At 36.7% G+C, this 20,370-nt stretch overlaps 3 protein-coding genes and 1 long non-coding RNA gene across 6 annotated transcripts; 2 read left to right on the forward strand and 2 right to left on the reverse strand.

Moving 5' to 3' along the window:
• Nucleotides 1-167: 167 nt before the first annotated feature.
• LOC107224101 (zinc finger HIT domain-containing protein 2) lies at nucleotides 168-2,136 on the reverse strand. Of its 2 annotated transcripts, none has more exons than XM_015664033.2 (5): nucleotides 1,909-2,136; nucleotides 1,541-1,811; nucleotides 1,172-1,438; nucleotides 800-1,009; nucleotides 168-532 (listed from the first exon to the last, which is right to left on the reverse strand). In XM_015664033.2, exons 1-5 carry the CDS (start codon nucleotides 1,953-1,955, stop codon nucleotides 206-208), a joined length of 1,122 nt encoding a protein of 373 aa, XP_015519519.1. In that variant the 5' UTR covers nucleotides 1,956-2,136; the 3' UTR covers nucleotides 168-205. The 2 variants fall into 2 exon arrangements, with proteins under 2 accessions (XP_015519519.1, XP_046589976.1); XM_046734020.1 differs by having other exon boundaries at nucleotides 1,541-1,831.
• A 619-nt stretch (nucleotides 2,137-2,755) lies between these two features.
• LOC107224258 (EH domain-containing protein 3) lies at nucleotides 2,756-17,253 on the reverse strand. The gene is made up of 7 exons (XM_015664249.2): nucleotides 17,146-17,253; nucleotides 16,500-16,613; nucleotides 16,196-16,307; nucleotides 6,353-6,501; nucleotides 4,323-4,626; nucleotides 3,706-4,120; nucleotides 2,756-3,551 (listed from the first exon to the last, which is right to left on the reverse strand). Exons 2-7 carry the CDS (start codon nucleotides 16,609-16,611, stop codon nucleotides 3,300-3,302), a joined length of 1,344 nt encoding a protein of 447 aa, XP_015519735.2. The 5' UTR covers nucleotides 16,612-16,613; nucleotides 17,146-17,253; the 3' UTR covers nucleotides 2,756-3,299.
• On the forward strand, nucleotides 11,106-13,779 carry LOC124293363. The gene is made up of 5 exons (XR_006903298.1): nucleotides 11,106-11,545; nucleotides 11,646-11,715; nucleotides 11,902-12,119; nucleotides 12,197-12,377; nucleotides 12,589-13,779. It is a non-coding gene; the product is annotated as an uncharacterized LOC124293363 (long non-coding RNA).
• A 252-nt stretch (nucleotides 17,254-17,505) lies between the features above and the next one.
• LOC107224284 (cobalamin trafficking protein CblD) lies at nucleotides 17,506-20,299 on the forward strand. 2 transcript variants are annotated; one of them, XM_015664282.2, is made up of 5 exons: nucleotides 17,506-17,597; nucleotides 17,775-17,913; nucleotides 18,738-19,183; nucleotides 19,288-19,504; nucleotides 19,636-20,299. In XM_015664282.2, the coding sequence occupies exons 2-5, from the start codon at nucleotides 17,775-17,777 to the stop codon at nucleotides 19,707-19,709; spliced, it is 876 nt and encodes a 291-aa protein (XP_015519768.2). In that variant the 5' UTR covers nucleotides 17,506-17,597; the 3' UTR covers nucleotides 19,710-20,299. The 2 variants fall into 2 exon arrangements, with proteins under 2 accessions (XP_015519768.2, XP_015519776.2); XM_015664290.2 differs by having other exon boundaries at nucleotides 17,519-17,628.
• Nucleotides 20,300-20,370: the final 71 nt, after the last annotated feature.

Consider the following 20,370-nt stretch of genomic DNA (forward strand, 5'->3'; position numbering starts at 1 on the left):
TTGGTTTTATTAATAATCATACTTTAATCCTGGTATCATTTAGCGTAGTTATGCTTCGAATTTTTAGTATGGTATAACTGTTTTATCCGCAGAAAATTTAAACTTAATTTTTCTTACAAGAACAGCCAATTATGCCATGTAGGAACTATGTCGATAACAATAGTTACTTGGATTATATAAATAGTTTTATTCTCATATGTTAAACCTACGTGTACAGGTTCGAGCCATAGGTTTCAACCCAAGAAAGATAGTATTCGATTTTTTTCAAATAAAGTTTCAACTTATTTCGAGGTATTTCCATTGCAGAAATTGCACCATGATCAGGAAATCGTTTGGAGAATTCCTTGCTGGTGCATTTGGGAGTGTCCTTTCGTTTGCTTGGCACCGTACACTTTGAAAAAAGTTTGTGTAGGTCAGAAAAGGCCGCTTTCACATAGAAATACTTGTTTGAATCTTCAGGTCCTTGTAGAATGCAAGTGCATGCATTCTTTGTCGCCGATATGTTTTCCGTGTCAGCGACGAGCGTACGACACTGGGTATCAACAAAAATATTGTTTTTTTATGTGAAGAAGCAAAATGCATCGGATGTCACTCATATATCAATAATGCCTTTCAACTGTTAAAGCAATTTCCTCAAAATTACACTTCGTGTAGTGAAGGAAACATTTTAAATGCATTGCTAAGACAAAACCATACCGTCCGTTACTTGAAAATTGTCGGAATAAAGCTGTAATTTCAGCAATGACATTTAGCTAAGTTACATTATAACTAAACATGAGAACGAAAAATTGATACTCACATTCATTGCCTGTTGGGAAACAGATTCAATGGCTAGATCAGCTTTAATGAAAACTTCATTTTCTCTGAGATTATTGGAAAGTTCTGTAATTATAGATATTGCTTCCCTAGGAAAATTGTGATGGTCACCATTGAAATATAAAGCAGTAAAAGCGTAAGCGTGCAGGACGTTCAATACGTTATTTTTCACACATTCAGCTGGTGGTACTTTCTAAACAAACAATTTTACACATGGTTAGAGTGAAATAAATTTTAATATAGTTACGCATATTAAATGATACTCAGTAGAATAAATGAATTTGTTCTCAGAAAGCTTGTTTTGAAAGAATTCTATAACTGTAGGCTATACTGGTATATATAAACAGCAAATTACCGATATCTCATTATAGTGTTTGATATTTTTTATCCGTGGGCAGTTTTGTTGGTAATCAAATGCCTTGCTTGTTTTACTCAGATCTTCCACTAGTTTCGCGTTTGCTCGGTAAGACCACCAGGGCTTCCATGGAGGTAACAGTTTCTCCATCTCACCATTGCATAGTAAAGTTTCAAATTCTTGTTTCTCACCGTCGGTCAAAACAGCCCAGACAGAATCAGCGTCATCCAAATCAATATTTCGTAAACGATCAGACAAATCTGGCACCTAGGGGAAAATTTGTCTATAATAACACAGTTAAACTTGAAGCCACATGTGTTGCAATTTAAATTAAATTCAAATCAGGTAATAAAGTAAGCTATGACTTACTTCGTCATCGTCGTCAGAGTCCAATTGTTGGTGCGCTAGCTCCTCCATGTCTTCCATGTCATTCGCGTGTTCCTCGTGCATTCTCTGCAAAATTTCCAGCATCTTTCTCCTGGTTTCCGGGTCTTTTTCATTGAATTTTAATTCCTCCTCAACACAACCTCTGTAGAAGCTCTCTGAACATTCCGAATGTTTGTCAGATTTGTAACAAACGACGGAACAATATTCTATACCACACCTGGGGCACAGATATTTGTGCACATTGTGATCGCATCTGTAAAAGAATTCTTATTGCTTAAATACCTTCAACGTTTAGCTAATGTGTATGAATAATAAACAAAGCTCAAATTCAACGTGTGGGCAATACTTACATTTTACATAATTTGATGTAGTTTTCCTTCGATGAGTTGCTCTCCATTTTATTGTTTTCAAATTAGATATTCGTACTATCTCCGTATTATGAGTTGCTCTTAGTCTATTCTGGTCCGTTCAATTGCCAGTTTGTTCCGCACTTACGAACAATCGTGTTGTACTAGGTTAGGATAGGTTAGGCTAGACCATGTCTGTCATGTCGTGTTGAGTCACATGTGTCTGTTCTGCCGCGCTAATCTCTAATTTGAAATGACGTCTAATCGACTGCTTCGGTATACACCTGCGCAATAGCCCGAAGTGCTAGAGATTAGTGAGGAAATCAGAATATCCATTTTTTGTGCAAATATTTTAAACGTATCATGATTGCTGTGCTTTGATAGTAATTGCAATCGGACCCATAACATTTGTGAGAAATTAATCGAATGTTTTATAATAATCGCAAGAAGGTCTTGAGATGCTTTTAACGATATGCACACTAGATTAGCAAAAATTTACTATTATATTTTCGCAGATTATTTTGATTGATATTCCCAAAACTGACAATGTCCGGGGGAGTCTATATTTTGAATACTTATAATTACTTCAACATCGGTTAAAATTAGTCACAAAGGTTTCTGTGGATTTTTCCCGAAGCCTAGACATCGCAGGTTTCAAACTTGGTGTAAAATAAAAAATTGGGCTCTACTAGAAGCGTGCAAATTTTCTGAGAACAGTATGATAGGTGTATGTGTATGCATTGGTCAGTTCGTGATTGTGAAAAATTAAATTTTCAATAATTCAGTTTCTATGACTAGATCTGTACACATATGTATGCGTCGGCCTCCCGTGAGATACAGATCACAGTGATACATTGTAGGGATGTATTTATTAAATGATTGAATAACATGAGTATTAATTGTTATATTTAAAAATCACATTGTATTGCAAATTTATTTATAAAATTCAATAAATGCCTGATTTCACATCCAAATGTATATAGCTGCCATTTTGTCATGTAAATCCAGGCAACTTAAGTAATTAAAATGCCAGTGGCAGTCATTTACAATTAATCAGATCTCCTTAAATTCAGGTTTTTGTTTAGTATAATAAAACAATACATATTAATACCACAAGTTTTCGATAAAATTATTCTATCATTATACTTCTACGTTGAAGTAATACATTTTTTTCTGCAAACAATAAAAACCAGTATGATAAAAACCATACTCTGATTGGATTGAAAATCTCATAGATCTAGTACAATAAAGATAGAGAACGATGAAGGGCGTATATGAGAAAAAAATGGTGAGATAAATCGTATGTCAGGTTCATGGTATAAAATATGCTAGTCCAATTATTTTGTGAAGTTATATATGTCTATCAATACCTCACAAGGAACAGATATTCAATTTCACAAATCATGGTCACCTACACTCTGTTCCAAGTATTCAAAATACAATTGTGTTTTCTTAGGAACAACAACATTGCACACATGATCTAACATCTCAATATACGAGTGCTTCTGCTTGCGTGTCAATGTTGTTCTCAGACCTAGGGATGACTGTGTTAGCAGGAACAGAACAGCAGACAAGGCAAGCACCAGAAGAAATATGTTCCATTGTTGACTTGCAGGGACAATCGACCATAAGATCCTTACAGGACTCTAAGAGAAAAAGAAGAAAAGCGCATCAAGAACTGATTAAGATTTTTAATGCATAATTATGAATTAAATTTCAGACTTTTTAAGGCTAACCGATAACTGAACAATTAGAAACATATTTACTAATGATTAGATGTATTATACCGTAGATATTTACCAAATATTTGTGTAGTATATACGTAAACTCCTCGCCAAATACCGAGTGCATAAAGTCTGTTCCCAGACCAGATATTACGAGGTGTAAGCACAGCACGAGGGGTATGATAGCAGCAGCGCCTCCCATCATTGCAGTGCGTAAAATAGTCTTATAATTGTAGTTTTTATCAGCTTCATCTTTGGAAAGTCCTTGAAGAATTAGGGTTTTAATATCATTGCAATCTTTTTCCAACGTGTTCAAGGTATTCTGTATAGTTCTATTTATTGTCTTTTCAATATCACGACAGATTTCTTCAATTTGATTAGTACATTTAGAAGGCTTGTTCAATTCTGGTATAAAAATTGTCGGCATATCAAAACCTGTTCGGTTCAATCCTGGTCTCTTACAAAGCTCTTGAACTATCTGCATCATTACTCTGAAATTCGAAAAATTATTATTAAATAAAGGTAGCAACAGCGTGCTACAAATACTATCAAATTTTCTAATCTTCTATCTACTGATATGTAATTAATTAATTTTGTTCCAAACGACTGAAATCTATTGATATTCAGAGCTAGAAAGCTATTCATGTAGTTTAGATTATAATGATTATTTTTTTTTTTTTCGATATTACATACCTTTGTCTGTCCGACTCGTTTCCAGCATCGTCTGCCTTGGATAAGTAAAACCTCATTTTCTCGGCATTCGTTGAATTCAGTTTTTCGACTAAATTCAAGGTTCTCTTGCACAGTGCTTGGCCAATTGGGTCAAAAAATACAAATATCAAGTCTGCCATGCTACCAAGCCACAAAAGTGCTTCGTTCACATCGAACAGGTACTGCATGTCACCGTCGACCAATCCTGGAGTATCCACGAATGTAACCAGACTAAATTTCTTCTTATTAGAAGTTGAAATTTCAGTTGACAAGAAGTCCACGACTCCTGTAACATAAATCGAAAGTAATAAGAATTTGATTGAAATAAATTGGAAAATCATCATCGCTGTACGTAATATATTTGACACTTATAATTATGCTAATAATAACAGCAAGGTATCTGAGGTGCGTTGGCGATGATGGTATATAACCACAATGTTGCCCTTCACTAGGCAGCTTGCATTTAAAATAGCAAAGTGCCCGATGATGAGCCGCACTGTAGTTAATTTCGTATGACAGATATCTCCAATGCTTTACGCTTCAGATTACAGTTGAGTGTTGATCGTCCTAAGAAATATATCTACTTGTACAGATTACATTCAGTCTCCATGGCTCCTCCATTCTTCGTTGTTTTAAACCAAATGTTTAAGTAGAATATACAGTAACTATAAATTATGCAAGACTCGATAAATCTCCAAGTGGAATGAAAATTATTTAAATTTATAGTATTTCATACCATTTCAAGTAATCCCAGTGACAGTGAGATGGTTAGTGTATGTTTCTACTTCCATTGTCCTTTGCCAATGTTTACACGAAAGGATTTTAGCTTTTTTGTACCTCAACGCAGCACTTCAAAGCTGAGCTAAGAGAGATCTACTCAGTTTCGACGACAGTACGAATATGAGAACTTTGTGTAAAACGAACCAATTTATAAGGGAATCTCTGCTCCACCCACAGGAAATTGTGGGACCGAGTTTAACCAAGGCAAGGAAACAGGAAGGGGCGGTGATCACACAACCCGAGATACCAGGAGCTTAGCTGAGTTCTCCCAACTCAGAGCGCACAATGTATTCTTTTTTTTCATAACTTGTTTGTTTATTTGCTCTTTACAAGTTTCTAAAAAAATATCATTCAACTGAATTAAATATTTTTATATTATAAATATGAAAGCGTTTTGATATTTACGAACATACGGTAAATTTCGAATATAAATTGTAAAATTTATTTTAAATTTCATGTTACCATTTAGTTAATTTCATTCAAACGGTGCTAATTCTTTCTTAAATAAGTAATTACCGAAGATTCAGAAACGTCACCAAGATAACAGATCGTTAGTTATACAACAGAACCATGTTACTATTATTAACTTACTTTTTAAATCCGTTGAAAAAATAGGAAAAAAAAGTCAACAGAGTAATTCGCGTCAATTTTTCTCATGATCAAATCTAATCCTCACGGATCCATTGATATTTTTCGTACATCGTTGTCTCAAGTCCAAAAGGCACTCGTAGTTTTATCTTGAACCATTAGTTATTTTCGATTTTCATTTACCTTACAAATTTACATTAATATCGATATTAAAAAAAGTGTCGCAAGAACTATATTGTGTCGCCACAGTTTCGATCAATTTTCGTTTTCACTAAACTGTATTAATTTCTTTTTATTCACAATAAAAGGAATAGAAAACAAATTACTACCTCTTTTGAATAAGATAGAAATTTCAAAATGGCCATGGAGAAAGAATGACTGGAAAAATGTTCATTAAACACAAGACAACCGGAATTAAATGTCGATTGAGTTGACAGGGCATATCCCTTGTATTTATTTTGGTTTGATTAACTCGATTAATTCGGAACTTCAAGCAAGCAAGAAAACGTTGTAGATAAATGAACCAGATATGGAAGAAATGATAACTTGACAGCTGTGTAACGATAGAATCAACTTTATCATATCTAAAGTTGAGAATTTCTACAAGAACGGTTAGATGTGCTAAGAAAAATTTAAGCACATACCCGAAATTTGTTGGAGAGGCTTAAAGTGTGGATAAAGATGTAACGTTGCATTTCCCATCAACGATTCTCGCCTTTTGCCTGATGTCACGAGGCAAATACCTTGCGTCTCAATTGCGACCCCAGTTTTTTGCACATGTTCTTCGACATACCTAAATTGAAATAATATTGTGATTAATTTGGACTTAGGACTTATGGGGAGGGGGGAAAGTTTTAAAATATGAGGAGTTAAAATATTGGCCGTAAATATTCGAAAGCAGTCGTAAGTGTTGCTGTACATTAGAAAACTCCATATGATGAAATACGATGCAAATTGGTTTGAAATATTTTGCAATGTCATTTGATTTTTTTCAAATTCTATTGGTGATACATATTTTAGGAATTGTCAAGGCACTTTGGAAACAGGTGGAGCCATCCTTTTTGAATCAAAAATTCAAATCATAGTCAAGTTTAATAATAAATAGCCTTGCCTTTTTTCAAGACTTGTGTGTAAGGTCTGCTGTACTATAATATCAACCACGTTCTACGTACGCTACAACGTCTTTGTTTTGTTGCTATTGAAGAAGACCCGGAAATTTTAAATAAAAACGACCAGTGTAGCGATAAATATTTGATGAGAAAACTGATTGCGATTCTTTATACAATTAAGTTAACGATGGTCAACGTAGTAAATGATCAAAGGGAATTGATTCAACAACGTTACAAACGGTGTGAGAATAAAATATAGCGGTAATTATTTTCTGCGAAATATTATACATCGGTGGAATAATAACAGCGTGCAAAACGCTGATTCGGCTAGTGGAACAGACTTGTTATCTTCAATGCGTGCAACGTACGCCACATTGGCATTTTTATCGCTGCGGTTGAACTACCGAGCGGGAAACGGGAAACATGCGGCGTATTTCGTAATCTTACATCTTTACTTGTATAAATAATGTTAAATAAAGTAAACTCCGCTTTGAATGCGTTTATTGTGAATTGCATGATTTACGTACGGAGAGCGTATATCGTGTAATCGTGGGTTTCGAATCTCCAATAATCGCGTTACGATATTGACTTTACTAGTGATCTGTACGGATGTGAAACCATTCGGTATAAAAATCGCGATGCATGATACTTTTTTTTTTTTTTGCTGCCCCGTGATTTTCTCAAATATTATTGATTGAGAAATGCTCAGCGTCTTAGAAAACTACTAATATCAGATCGGTGGAGATTTATGATCTACTTGCTTGTTGAATAAAAAAAAAGTACAGTTTGATGTCAACAGGTCATTGAATTATTTTCATTACTGATTTAGGTAAATCATATACATAAGAATGAAATTCGGCAGGTGGGAATGCGGTACCATAAGGACGGAACTTTTTCGTGACACGGGGGAGAAACGTCACAACCCTGCATGAAATGCCGTACAGAGACTGATAAATTCGTATTAGATGCGGATTCAAAAACCGTATTTGCTGTGAGGTTCTGAACCCGGATCTTTGACAAACTTTGATGATTCTAATATGGATTTATCAACTCTGTCTGGTATTTTTAACAGGGAAGGCCTGAATTTATCACATTGAAATTAGTAAAGTTATCGTAACGACTCATGCTGAGGAAAAACCGTTACTTCACGATCTTGGAATTGTCTGAAATTCAGTAAGCCGTAATAAAACGGAACACACTCATACTTCGAAATCTTAGTTCCTGCAAATTGCTCTCCAGCTGCAGTTATTATAATTGATAATTACAGAAGAAGTTCTGGCCTCTGTAGTGACGGCTGATTGGAATATAACGAATAATTCGACAATATGGAGAATAGTTTATATCAATATATTATATCGCTATATTATTTATGACATGACAGTTATCGTGATCGTGAAGCCGTTATAGTTTAAACAATAAATTACGGTCACATTGCGGCGCAAAATTACGTTTGTTTATCTATACCATAACTATCCGTCAGCGGGCTTAAAATAACATACACCCGTATCTGTTGTAAAAACATGAACTTGTCAACACCGTATTAGGCACTTCTCGTGAATTTAAAACTACTACCTTCAGAGGATTCGGAGTACGCGGGTTCGCTTCGTAGTCATTTCCGATTACTCAACCGCACTGTTAAAACTGAAAAATTTTTTACAATCCAACGTTTTATTTAAATTTTTTTCTACTGTCAAAGTCACCACAAACTGGTCTCATTCATATCCGACGTCAAGTATAACGGCGTAGTTGTGGCTTTATTGTGAGTACAGTATATTGCATCCACGACAACTGATATTTATAGTGGTTTGAATGGTTGAAACCGTTCAAACTGACATTCCTGTATTCTCAAACACATTTGACACGTATAATGCGATACCTTGCATAAAGTGAAGTGAAATACTGCACATTTACTTCGGCATTATTCATTGTTAATGTAAATAGCTGCTTGCGTAAGGGTGAAAATACTAAGTACCAGACATGCATGCATTACCTGCAGTTGCAAAGGTATAAATAGGTACGCGGTACGTGAAATCGAGAATTGAACCGGGAACAAAGGGAGAAAATATGTGACAAGGCATGACTGATTAGCATTTGGAGAAGGGTTCCCATGAAGATTCTCAGTAACGACGGTTTCTTGCGCCACCAGATGTGGGCAACCTTTTCGAGCCGACTATAAGCTGCAGCGTGCAGGCTCTTCTTTCTCTCGCATATAGTAATATACCTTACACGGAGCGTCGTGGTCGTGTCGTAAATCCCGGCTAGACCCAAGGGAAACGGTTTATTTTTTTGAAAAATCCCAAAGGTACCTACTAGCCCCCAGCCACTCCATCCAGTTTCCAACTTGCATGGCTCGACACCGTTGACCCACATGTTGAGACTCGAGAACGCTCGAGTCGATGGGGTTGAGAGCTGCTCACCTCATGGTCATGATCACACCGTCATTGCGATCACAGGATCATGATCGCAAAATATCCGAGGTGTTACATCAAAAGCGCAACTCGTTTAGATATCGTCCGATAACCAGCCAATTAGTTAGCGAATATACCTACCAAAACCGGTGCAAGTAAACGTAACATGAAGAATCCAACGAACTCTTAAGCGTGTCGATGAAGACATACACAGATGTCGAAATAACCATTAGCATCGGTGGTTTGGAGCCGTACTTATTCAGAGTTTCCTAATTTTAATGTTCAACAGTAATATGTAGACATGCAACGTGTGTAACTCGTTGTAAGCTTCGTTCTTAACCGAATTTCTGATGTGGTTAAAGGAGTTCGATTAACTTTCCAAGAGGCGGGTAATAGCACGACATATCTGTGCAGCGAAGGACATAAATAAACCAGTGTCCGGCAGTTGGAGAGAAATTTACAATGTTAATGCTGACCTGTAGAAGTGATGAAGAAACAACGTGTAGCGCTGTCGTTGCAGTTTATACCCAAAACGAGTAGGAAGTTTTAAAAAAAGACAAGAAAAAATGTTTAGATCACGCAGTCTCCCTTCGCCTTATGCCGAACCACCGTTTGGCCATTCCGTTCATAAGGCGGGAAGGCCCGCGATGGTCTATTCAGTGCGTTCTATAGAAATTTTCAAAATTGAACAGTTAGTCTACGTGTGTCTATGTGTGTGTGTATGTAATATAATCTCATCGAAGAAGCCTTTGTACGGATCCCACGGTACGAACATCAGCGATGCGAAAATTCACGTAACTCACAATCGGTATACCGCTTTTATTATACGTCTGCACATCAATGCTTCTTTGTAAGTATGTGCATAAAGTTGCCAGCAAACTTTACGTAAAGCTATCAAAAACCGATTATCCAAATGCGTTTTCTAGTCGCACTGATCATTTCGTCATATAGATATACGACGTAATTTCAGCCTGCAGATTTTGGCAAAGCTTTACGGTACAGTTTCATCAAAATGATCATTATCACTCCTTTATGCAATAATAAATAGAAAGCAGAATATTCATCGGATTTTCAAATCATAAAATTAGCTAGCTGGAAACACGAAGAGCCTTCTAATTACTAATAAAATTGTCGATAAAATTCTACAGCCATTATAGCGTCACGATGTTGCAATAGGAAAGGAATGCATGAGCATGATGTATGTAATTCCGCAGAAAAAATACAGTCGATGACGTAGGGCGTGCGTAAAATTCTTCGATAAGACTAGGGCAGTCTTATTATTACATGTCCCGGATTATAACGAATTATGGAGCAATTGCAGGAGTTCCCAATTATTATCGGACGATTTGACAGGAGGACGACTTGGCGTTGACTGGCAAATGGTTTGAGAGCTGAAATATTTCGTCTCCAAGCGCTTATTAGTGAATCTCATTTCCCTGAAGTTTATGAACTGGAAAGTTATAGTGACGGCAAGAGGAAAAAAAAAAAAAAAAAAAATCGGAGTTGCTTTTTCGTCAGAAAATAAATAGAAATTCGAAATAGAAACGTGAATACTGCAACCACGACAAGAAACAATGAAAAATTCGTTACGACATTGGGAGCGGTGAAGAAATGCATTTAATTAATATATTAGGGAAACGGCTTGATTAACATAGTAACAGAAATAACGCAGCAAACTGTATGAACAATCCGTTTTGAACCTTGACGCTGAGGTTGATCGCAGTATTTTTTGCGTATAAATTGGCGAATGAATTATTCACGTATTCTCAATACATTGGCAAGGTATTATTATCGTTCATCGCACATGTGTTACACACACTTGCAGTCTACACTCGCGTTTCTCGACTTTAGCGACTCTCCGGGTTTGCGCGCAGTTTCCGTTCGCTTATGCGAAAATGTGTAAAGATAAATGTTTTTTCGAGGTTTTCGAACTCGGGAGATCGAGAGTGACTAGCCGATCGTTCGATAAAAATTGACCGGTGCAGCACACGGCGTGACAGTCACGAATGTTTTTTCAACACATTCATATACATATCTATTTATGCCACAGAATGTTTTTCCGCGTGAATCATGCATTACACATGAGGTTACATAGCCTTTTGCATTCGGAGCTGAAAATATCGACTGTAAGCTCGCCTTTTTTATCATCGATGCAGCCGAGTCGGGATTATTGAAACTTGACGTAATATTTACATAAAAGTGTAACGAAATAACTAAGTATAAAATCTATGCAGTGACAGATAATTTTGCAGTAATCGGGGTTCCGTCTACTTGCTGAAACACTGCTCTAAAATTATGCGAACAATTCTCGTATAACACAGTAGGTATACCATATTATACGTAACACATAAGCTTGCGCGTAGTTCTCTTTCATATCCCGGCTTTACCCGCATGTGTTTCTTACTTCAATGTGTACGCAGGAAAGTTTTGTGGGCGCTGTACGACTTACATCCATCCGTGATCAAGATTACATCGCGAGCTTTAATTAAGGTGATTGTATTTCTATACGCATTATACGTCGGTATGCCTACCCGCTGCGTTATCGCAAATCAAAGTTTCCAAGTAAAATAACATAATTCATAATAGCTAAGCAGGCGTAAAAGTGAAAAAAGAGTAAAAGGATAAGAAAAAAGGGCGGTCAAGAAGATAAAGTGTATAATACATGTTGGTTTACAGATGTAATCGCACACAGTGCGGTCACTTACTTTGAAAGATTGAGTCACTGCGTAAGCTCGGCAAAACCGCACTCAAAAATCACAAGTTCTCCGTACCCGGCAAGCAGCAGATGCGGTGTGCCGGGGCACCGCAAACGAGGACGACTTGTGCACTAGAATTTTGATAACCCTTGGAGACTTGCGTCGATTCGGCATGATTGGTTGGCGAGTTGTTGAAAAGTAAAAAAAAGTAATAAAAAAATAATATACACACATATATATATATATATATGTATGTATGGATATGTATATTGCAGTCGAGACAAACGACAAAAATTCCTCGGATATTCAGAATCGCACCGATTCTGCTGCAGGACTGCGCAACCGCAAACGACTCGGATGGTGTTCAAGATAAAACTGAGTTGAATCTCCTGGCCCTGGAGCGGGATCGGGGGCGAGACAAACGCTGCGCAAAGCACGTGGTGATGTCGTATACGCGTATGTATGCATGTATACACATCTACATGTATGCTCTCTGTGCCCTATTCTGGTGCAGATGTGGATGGGGGTAGTGGTAGGGGAGGGGCAAGGGGCCGCTTACCTTCGCGCGCTTTTCAAGGGCCCCCGTAAAGAGGATGTTAACGTTATACGTTATATGTAGATGTAATATACGTGCGTACAAGTTGTACAAATATACGATGATTTTCAGGCCCCCGCGGCGACGCTTTTTACACGGAGAATTCAACGACTTGTCGACTGCAAGTTTGATATACCTACGCCTATAACACATGCGGTACAGTCCATACATGTACGAATTCGTACGTAACTCGGGGTTCTCGGGATCGGCTTCGACGCAGAAGTGCAATGGATAGTTTTTTTTGTACCTGATGCGTCGCAAACGTGCATGGGAAGTTGCGCATAAAGCAGGTGTCTAAGCCCTGGAGAATCACGTTTTCTCAGTATTTTCACATATTACAAAAAGTTGAATCGAGAAGCTTATTTTATGCATCATATCATTCGAGAGCCGGTGCCGCGATTCAATGGATACCAGCACTACGATTTTGTCTAATATTACACTTTGGCAAAATTAAGCATCACGTATTAACGTTATATATATACTTAATATATTGTGTACGTTACTCGGTAAATGTCGCAGAGCTGCGGTGAACAAAGTTCTGAGATCCGATAGCGTTATATTGTACCTATAATACCTAGAATAAGTTCAACTTATACATGAGATTTTGTGTAACAAGCCCATTGCCAGGATATCCTGGTCCAGTTTAATAAGATTTAATGATAAAGTAAAAAATAGTATATCGTGGATACGGTTGATTGCATGTAGTTTATTCGTAAACGACAATATACTGGCAGATAAATGCCAGCGGATGTGAGATATCCACGGACTGAAGATAAGACGAAAATTTTCGGGGTCGTATTCATAATATTGTACATGAATATATGCATGGAAGGTCCAACCTACTCGTTAATATAATCTCAGTCGGAATTCTATGAACCGTTTGGCACTTTATCTCGATCACTCATACCTACTGCATCGGGCATATAATGAGCAACAGTCGAGATTATACGGGGTACATGATACAAACGAATGCTACGAATGACAAATTACCGCAAGAATACATCTGCAGATATATCTGCTCCTGCAACGTATACCTCGATCCCTACCTACCTACACTTTTGAGTTTCACACAGGTAGAGTTTATCCCATTCTCTAACTTTACAATTTCAATGTACATCTGCGGCTTACGTAGGCTTACTTTTCTAACAACCGCTGGCTAATTGTAAGAACTACAAGGACATTTCCGGTGACCAACCGGAAGTATTATAAGGAATTAATTTGGAAAATAGATATGACGAGAAAAGAATATAAGTGCTTATTAAAGACGACACGGTGTTTCGTTCTATCTTCTCGATATATTTAATTTGCGCATATAAATGGCTTGAAGGCACCAAGTCTACGATTAGAGGCGAAGACGAGCGGTAACAATGACCGTTGAAATCGAACCTCTCGGATCGTGGTCTGGAAGCTGGATGGAGCAGGTTTAATTGTAAGTGAAAAATACCGTCAGGCGATAGATGGAGAGGGTGGGATAGGGTCAGAGGGCAGTGTCCCTAAACGCGAGAGCGTGTAGACGAGAGACAACGCATTTGCATTTCCTGTTTGATGAATATGGTAAAACACTGTATGAGTAACGTTTTGCGCTGTATATGCAGATAGCTGCATTCCGTCTAGCCTCAGCTGCAGTGTCTCGAATGCGGTGATAAACGCGTTCGTTAGAACTCTATGAGTGTGTAAACGACAGTTTATTCTGTATTACCGGGTACAAAAGTTTTCCGTTTTTACCGAAGATAAATGTAGCTAAGATTGGCAAAGTAGTAGCGGTTTTCTAAAATATTATATATTATACGAATAGTGTATACATGTAAAAGTAACAATGCTGGGAACGTATAATTGTAACCGTTTCTCGCGGTCTTACTGAGCAACAATCTAATGCGGAAATGTGTCGCCCGATACGAAAACCACAATCCCTATATCTACCCTGTTGCAGGATAGACGGTAGTTTGGAAAAAGAAATTATCAACTTAATACGTGCACGCAAAGACTACGCGTTTGAATAAATATTTTTACGTCGTTGAGTAAACGATTGACGCCCCGTTTCTTTCGACAATATCGATGCGGAGAGACCGAAGTGCGCTATTAAACCGAACGTTTATCGTAGCAGCTGTTTCTTACAGGTCCGTGTTCAAGTCCTTACATTATAATTAGACCGTGAAATATAAGGGAAAAAATAAAATAAATAATCCAAGGTTTTCTCCATAAGTACTGATCACTCTGTAGGAATGTCGCACGTGTGAGGTGCGAGTCATGTTGTAAAATTGCGCGAACGGCGACAAAGCTCGGATTAATTCATGTCAAGTTTAACTAAAGTGTACGCAAATTTTCAACGCTTGAAAATTATCCGACTTTTAAAAGTTTTCCGATTTCTTTACGTACCGGAGATACGTAATTTACGAGTATTACGTTTGGAAATGAATTTCGGTTGGATGTTGTTGCATCGCCGAGTCACAACGTTGGAATGCACATTCGGTGAACTCGTCAGACTCGTTTTATCTTCATTCGCGGATTGACATGATCGTGAATATGATCGTAATTTTTTTTTTCGTAAACCAACTTATAGCGCTCGCGGCAACAATTGACCTCGACCGATATCGTTACAGATTAAATGCGGCAATTAGGTACGTGCCTAATTGTACGGCGCGTTACTTTTACGGTCCTCAATGCTGCATTCTGTTACATATTTGGCTGTTGCGCCACATTCATTTGACAAGAATGCATGTTCGCCACCTTTTTCAATTCTGATCGCTTGCCCTGATTTTCCAACAATTTTATAATCGCAAAATGATTGAAATTAATTTACATTCTCTCATTCTTTCTTCTTCATCACCTCGACAATGTTTATGTACTACGAAACATGAAAAATAAAATATGGCCAAACTTGCAAGGAATACAGAATAATATGTCCAATACATTTCCCAACGGTATAATTGTATTCATCGTGTTCTTTTAATATTTGTTTTGAAATACATTTTACTTCTTTGCTAACAGTCATACTCCCCCTCTAAGGTACCAACTTGCTAATAGGATTACATTAGAATGTTTCGGAAGTCGCAGATGTTTTCTAATCCGTTGAGACGGTTTAAACTGACTTAGGATAACGGAGGAAGGCCTGTAGTAGACAAATTCGAGGGACTACCGAAGCTGTTGAGTGTATGATGGGATAAGGCCAGAAAAGGGATGCATACACTTGACTAAAGCAAAAAACTGGTATAGCATCTGGGACTCGGGACATAACTAAAAATACTAACTAAAGGCAGCAGGACACAAAAAGTGTTTACACTGTTCATGTGTAGAAATTTTTCTATACGTCTAAAGAGAATTTTAAGAGTGTTTGCTGGCGAGTTAGGTAAAGATGCACAGCCACTGTTTATGCTATTTGTGCTACAGTCAAGGTTAAAAAACAAAATGTCTCACCAAGTGCAATAAATTACCATCTGTTACAGCAATAATATCATGATCAGTTACTTAATAAAAAATCATTGTAACTGAAAGACTTACTGTGGAAGACAATAAAAACTATTATCATGCAGGTAAAAAGACATTTGGAGTCAAATTCCTTGTTCATAACAATTACGTTAAATATTTAGTTTTTTGCTGTTACGAAAATGATAATGATTGCTTCATAATTTAATACCGTATAATAAACAATTTTTGAATAAGGCCTATAACTTTCACTCACCAGTTGATGAATGATGATTTTCCAGCAGAATGATTACCGATTAATAGAATTATTATTTTCTTCCTTGGGGCAAGTAATTTCAACCCAAATTGACTTGCAATATGAATGAGACCTGCAGGTATAAAAAGGAGAGATAGTCGAATGAGTATTTGCAAAACTTTCAATACCAGAGCTTGTAGAGCCAGGATGAAACACTTAGACTGTCCCTTATGGTCGGATGGTGAGGTTTTTACACTTTTAAGAATATGAAGTTACGATTTCATATAGCATATATCATTCACTATTTCTGAAGCACATTTTGTACCTTTTTCCGGCTCTATGTAGAGGTTGTGACATTCTTTAAGAATCTTTTCATTCACGCTTAGCTTGTCATTTTGAAGTGGATTGGCTATGTCCAGCGAATTGGTCTTTGACATGGCTGAAAGTTACCAATAAGACAGGGTCAATAATAACGAATTTCACAACTACCTTTCAATTCGTATAGTTTTAATTGGATACATGGACATAAGATGAATGGTATCTTAAAATAATAGAATAATAATTGTAATGAATTGGCAATTCGTTGCAATTTGTTTCTTAGCTCTAGTTTATGCAACGGGACGAACAGTTCAAAGAATTTTTAAAATCTAGAAACAAGTCAACATTGAATGTTGTGCGCATAATTATTTTCAATAAGAAACGTATACATTTAAATACACAGAATACAAATTTGAAGATTGGTGTGCGCTCTGTCTTATTTTACTAACATAGATTATCGTATTAGATAAACTAAGTAATGATCAGTAAAGAAGGTTCACGATAAGACCGTGGGGATTCTAACCTCAAGGGTTCCATTTCTTTCACAGAAATGCTGAGACATAAGAAGACAATGTCAACTAGTGAGATATAGTGCCAATTGTTTGGCGGCTTAAATAAGGATCTACGCTATTTCTTGTCATTTAAAAACTTACTTTTTCAGTACCCGGATAAGCAATCATAAAAAGCAACACGCAAAGCAGGTAGCCGTGAGAATCCTGGCGGCTGGCGGTTAAAGGCTCGGACTCTATTTTACAAACCAATCACATAGCCGTGTGTTCAACCATAATTAACAATGAGATGCATTCTTAGAGATATGTATGTACGAACATGAGTGCTATTTGCGAATCGCTGCTTCTTTTATTGGATGAAAAAATGTTTTTCTTTTTGTAAGTTATTCGCTAAAGTTACAATATTTTTATAGGTATGTAAAAAGCAGAGTCGCTAGTTCAAAACACGCGCGTATCATAGTCACACGACCGGTTTGTTTGAATTTTTAACACGTAGCGCCATCTAGCATCAGTCCGCTTTAAGTTAATCTGCAAAATGAGTTCCGCGAAAGTAAACCTGGGTAGTTGAATCGTCTTCGATACGTAATCTAAATCTAGTATGTAAAATTATACTTCAATCGTAATAAGGTGCATATTACATCGTATTTTTATGCATTTTTCATTTCAAAAACTCTAGAAAACCAAACCAATTTTGTTCACAAAACGTTATCACCAGGAAACTCGTACGATTTCAGTAGGCATAACCTAACCCATCCAATTTTATATTATTCTAGATGCTTTGCTCCAAAATATTGCAAAGAAATTGCAACGCTACCTCCGTCAGTTTCATTTTGAAGGCTAAGTACTCACGACGCAGTCAAAAGAATACAAGTACATACAAGGTCGTTAAATCCAACAACGAACCGCTCGAAGGTAAAGGGCTTGTTTATCTTTGCTCCTTATTCATGCATTGTCACTTTCCTTAGAAAAAGAGGCTAATATTATTCTAGATTTGGCAATATGACCTCAGCTGGCCTTATGTTAAATACATATATTTAGTCAGAATCGATTGATGATTTGGCAATTTGGTTCCTTGGTTCATTTCGTCTTATCTTAGAAATATTTATATTTGATGAAGCATTGAGAGAATGATGCAATAAGAAAATATTTGAGGTTATTAATTAAAGTATTTAAGATCAAGCGTAGATATGTTAATTGAGAATAGTTTAACTTTTGATTACACCTGACACTCATCAGTTCACATCATATTCAGCAATCATCGGTTCAGTAGAATTACAATTTATTTTTATTTTGTTCATAGTTGGAAAATGAATTTAATATCAAAGTTTAACTTTCAAGAACTAATTTTAGAGTTGTATGTTGTTTGCAAAAACCAAGGATATGTGAAGATTGACTAGTAAAAGTGCAATCATGATTCAGCATGTATTGATCAAGGGTTTTTTTATTTTTTTTTACATTATTTACCATAAAATGATGCAGCATAGATGAAATGAGTGAATATATTATTTATACGTTGCAATGAACTGTTGGATAAATTTAGTATCAGATATGATTAGAACTTTTTTGGAAGTACTGATATTACGTAAATATTGCTCGGACTGAGTGGATGAAACAATTAAAAATAATAATGATCAGGTATAATAATTTATTCAGCTCAGTAAGTTGTTAAGACTAATTTTAATGCTGCTCCATTATTCTACATTTGAAAAAAAACTCAAAATTTGCGTCTTTTTTAGATGTGGAAAACACTGTATTTGGGGCAAATCCCAACTGGGAGTTATTGGCGCCAAGGGGCTTCCGATTTTATTTACCTGGCAGTGTTGGTCCTGGCTGGCTAGATGCTTCGACAACAGCTCAGGTGGAAACGCGTTCAATAGTGTTAGATGATGAGAATAGCATTGAGAATTTGATGGAAGCAGCCAATACTTTTCCGCAACACTCAGATACGTATGAATCTGTACCGAAAAAATCTGACGATACTTTACTTGAATCTAGTCGACCCGTTTTACATTGTGTGGCTCAAGAATGCCCAGTATTGTTAAGAAAAGGTATAACCGAGTTATTCCCCGGATGTATGGAGATAAACTCGCCGCAGTTAACGATAATGACCATCAGTCAAAAACCAAATCTTGAAACAATGAGGTGGAGCAAAGAAGTTGAAACTGAAAAGTTAGCGAAATATGTAAGTATAATACAGCCAATACTTCTTCCCGAACACCACCCTGCCAATCATATTCACTTTCATCAATTTCATAATATCTCTTTTTTCCTTACATTTTTCTACAGTTCCTTCTTGCAGCGTCTGATATCTGTACTAAGCTCAAAATGGTTGGCTACTGGGCTGATTTTATAAATCCATTCAGTGGACAGCCGTTCTTGAACCCGCATAAAAATGGTACTCTTTATAAAACAGATGAGCGTTTCAGATGCCTTGGATTTAAAATTGAACAGAAAAGATTCTGCAAGGTCATCTCAATTGACAGTGATCAAACGAATTTTATCGGTGAGTGGGTTGTGTAGAATCCATCAATTTGAACAAAACTGTCTTTAATCAGATCCATATATGAAGGCAGCATAGAAAACTTGCAGCAGATACAGTATTTAATAAATAATTGACGTTCAATTATGTTTCAGGGAGTCTTTATACAACGGCACCCCCCAGCACGGAGTTTTTAAAGGAACTTGTGAATGATCTAAACGAGCAATGACATGTCTCAAGTCGTGTTAGCAGAAATTGTCAATTCAATATCGCTGATTAGTTGTTGAATTAAGATAAAAAGAAAGAGAAGAAAAATTCGTTTTCCGTTATACCAACTAGTGTTGATTAATTTTATTGACTTCTTATTACCGGTTCAATTCATACTTATGTTTGTATGAAGTAAAACGTAGTTAAAAAACAACCTACAATTAAAGGCAGCCTACTAGCCGAAAATTGACTAATAGATAATGATATCTGATTGTGAAGCTAAGACATTTAGGGCAGAGACGTGCAGTACCGATCAGCCTTTGGTATCGACTAAAGTTGTTAAGTCTGTCAAAGGGAAGCGACAACTAGCTTTGACCGATACTGTAGGCTGGTCGGTACTGCGTGACTCTTCCCTATTCCAACGGATACCTTGAATCGAAATCAGAGTATGTACGTATGTATCTTCACGTTAAATTAGGAACGTTTTCAATAAGTATTGAAAGAACTAAACTATACAGTTTTTCGAATAAACATTAAATTCGAAGATTAGTGAAAAATATGTACTACAGGATTGTTTAATGAAAATAAATTCGCTGGATTACGAATTTTAAATCCCCGTGTAGCCTTTTTCTTCAAAATCTTAAAAAACCCGTATTGCACTGGCCAAATTATTTGCCTTTGGG

The sequence above is a fragment of the Neodiprion lecontei genome, chromosome 3 (genome assembly GCF_021901455.1).
Source record: "Neodiprion lecontei isolate iyNeoLeco1 chromosome 3, iyNeoLeco1.1, whole genome shotgun sequence".
In the NCBI taxonomy this organism is placed as follows: Eukaryota; Metazoa; Arthropoda; class Insecta; order Hymenoptera; family Diprionidae; genus Neodiprion; species Neodiprion lecontei.

Bases quoted from the DNA above. Each gene is read 5' to 3' on its own strand.
- LOC107224258 (XM_015664249.2), bottom strand. From the start codon at position 16,611: ATGTCAAAGACCAATTCGCTGGACATAGCCAATCCACTTCAAAATGAC. The intron at 6,502-16,195 runs GTGAGTGAAAGT...ATTTCAATTTAG, and splicing joins AAATCATCATTCATCAACTG to GTATGTCGAAGAACATGTGC. The intron at 3,552-3,705 runs GTAAATATCTAC...TTTTTCTCTTAG, and splicing joins ATATACTACACAAATATTTG to AGTCCTGTAAGGATCTTATG.
- LOC107224101 (XM_015664033.2), bottom strand. From the start codon at position 1,955: ATGGAGAGCAACTCATCGAAGGAAAACTACATCAAATTATGTAAAAT. The intron at 1,812-1,908 runs GTAAGTATTGCC...ATTCTTTTACAG, and splicing joins TACATCAAATTATGTAAAAT to ATGCGATCACAATGTGCACA. The intron at 1,010-1,171 runs GTAATTTGCTGT...TTGTTTGTTTAG, and splicing joins AACACTATAATGAGATATCG to AAAGTACCACCAGCTGAATG.
- LOC107224284 (XM_015664282.2), top strand. From the start codon at position 17,775: ATGCTTTGCTCCAAAATATTGCAAAGAAATTGCAACGCTACCTCCGTC. The intron at 17,914-18,737 runs GTAAAGGGCTTG...CGTCTTTTTTAG, and splicing joins CAACAACGAACCGCTCGAAG to ATGTGGAAAACACTGTATTT. The intron at 19,184-19,287 runs GTAAGTATAATA...ATTTTTCTACAG, and splicing joins CTGAAAAGTTAGCGAAATAT to TTCCTTCTTGCAGCGTCTGA.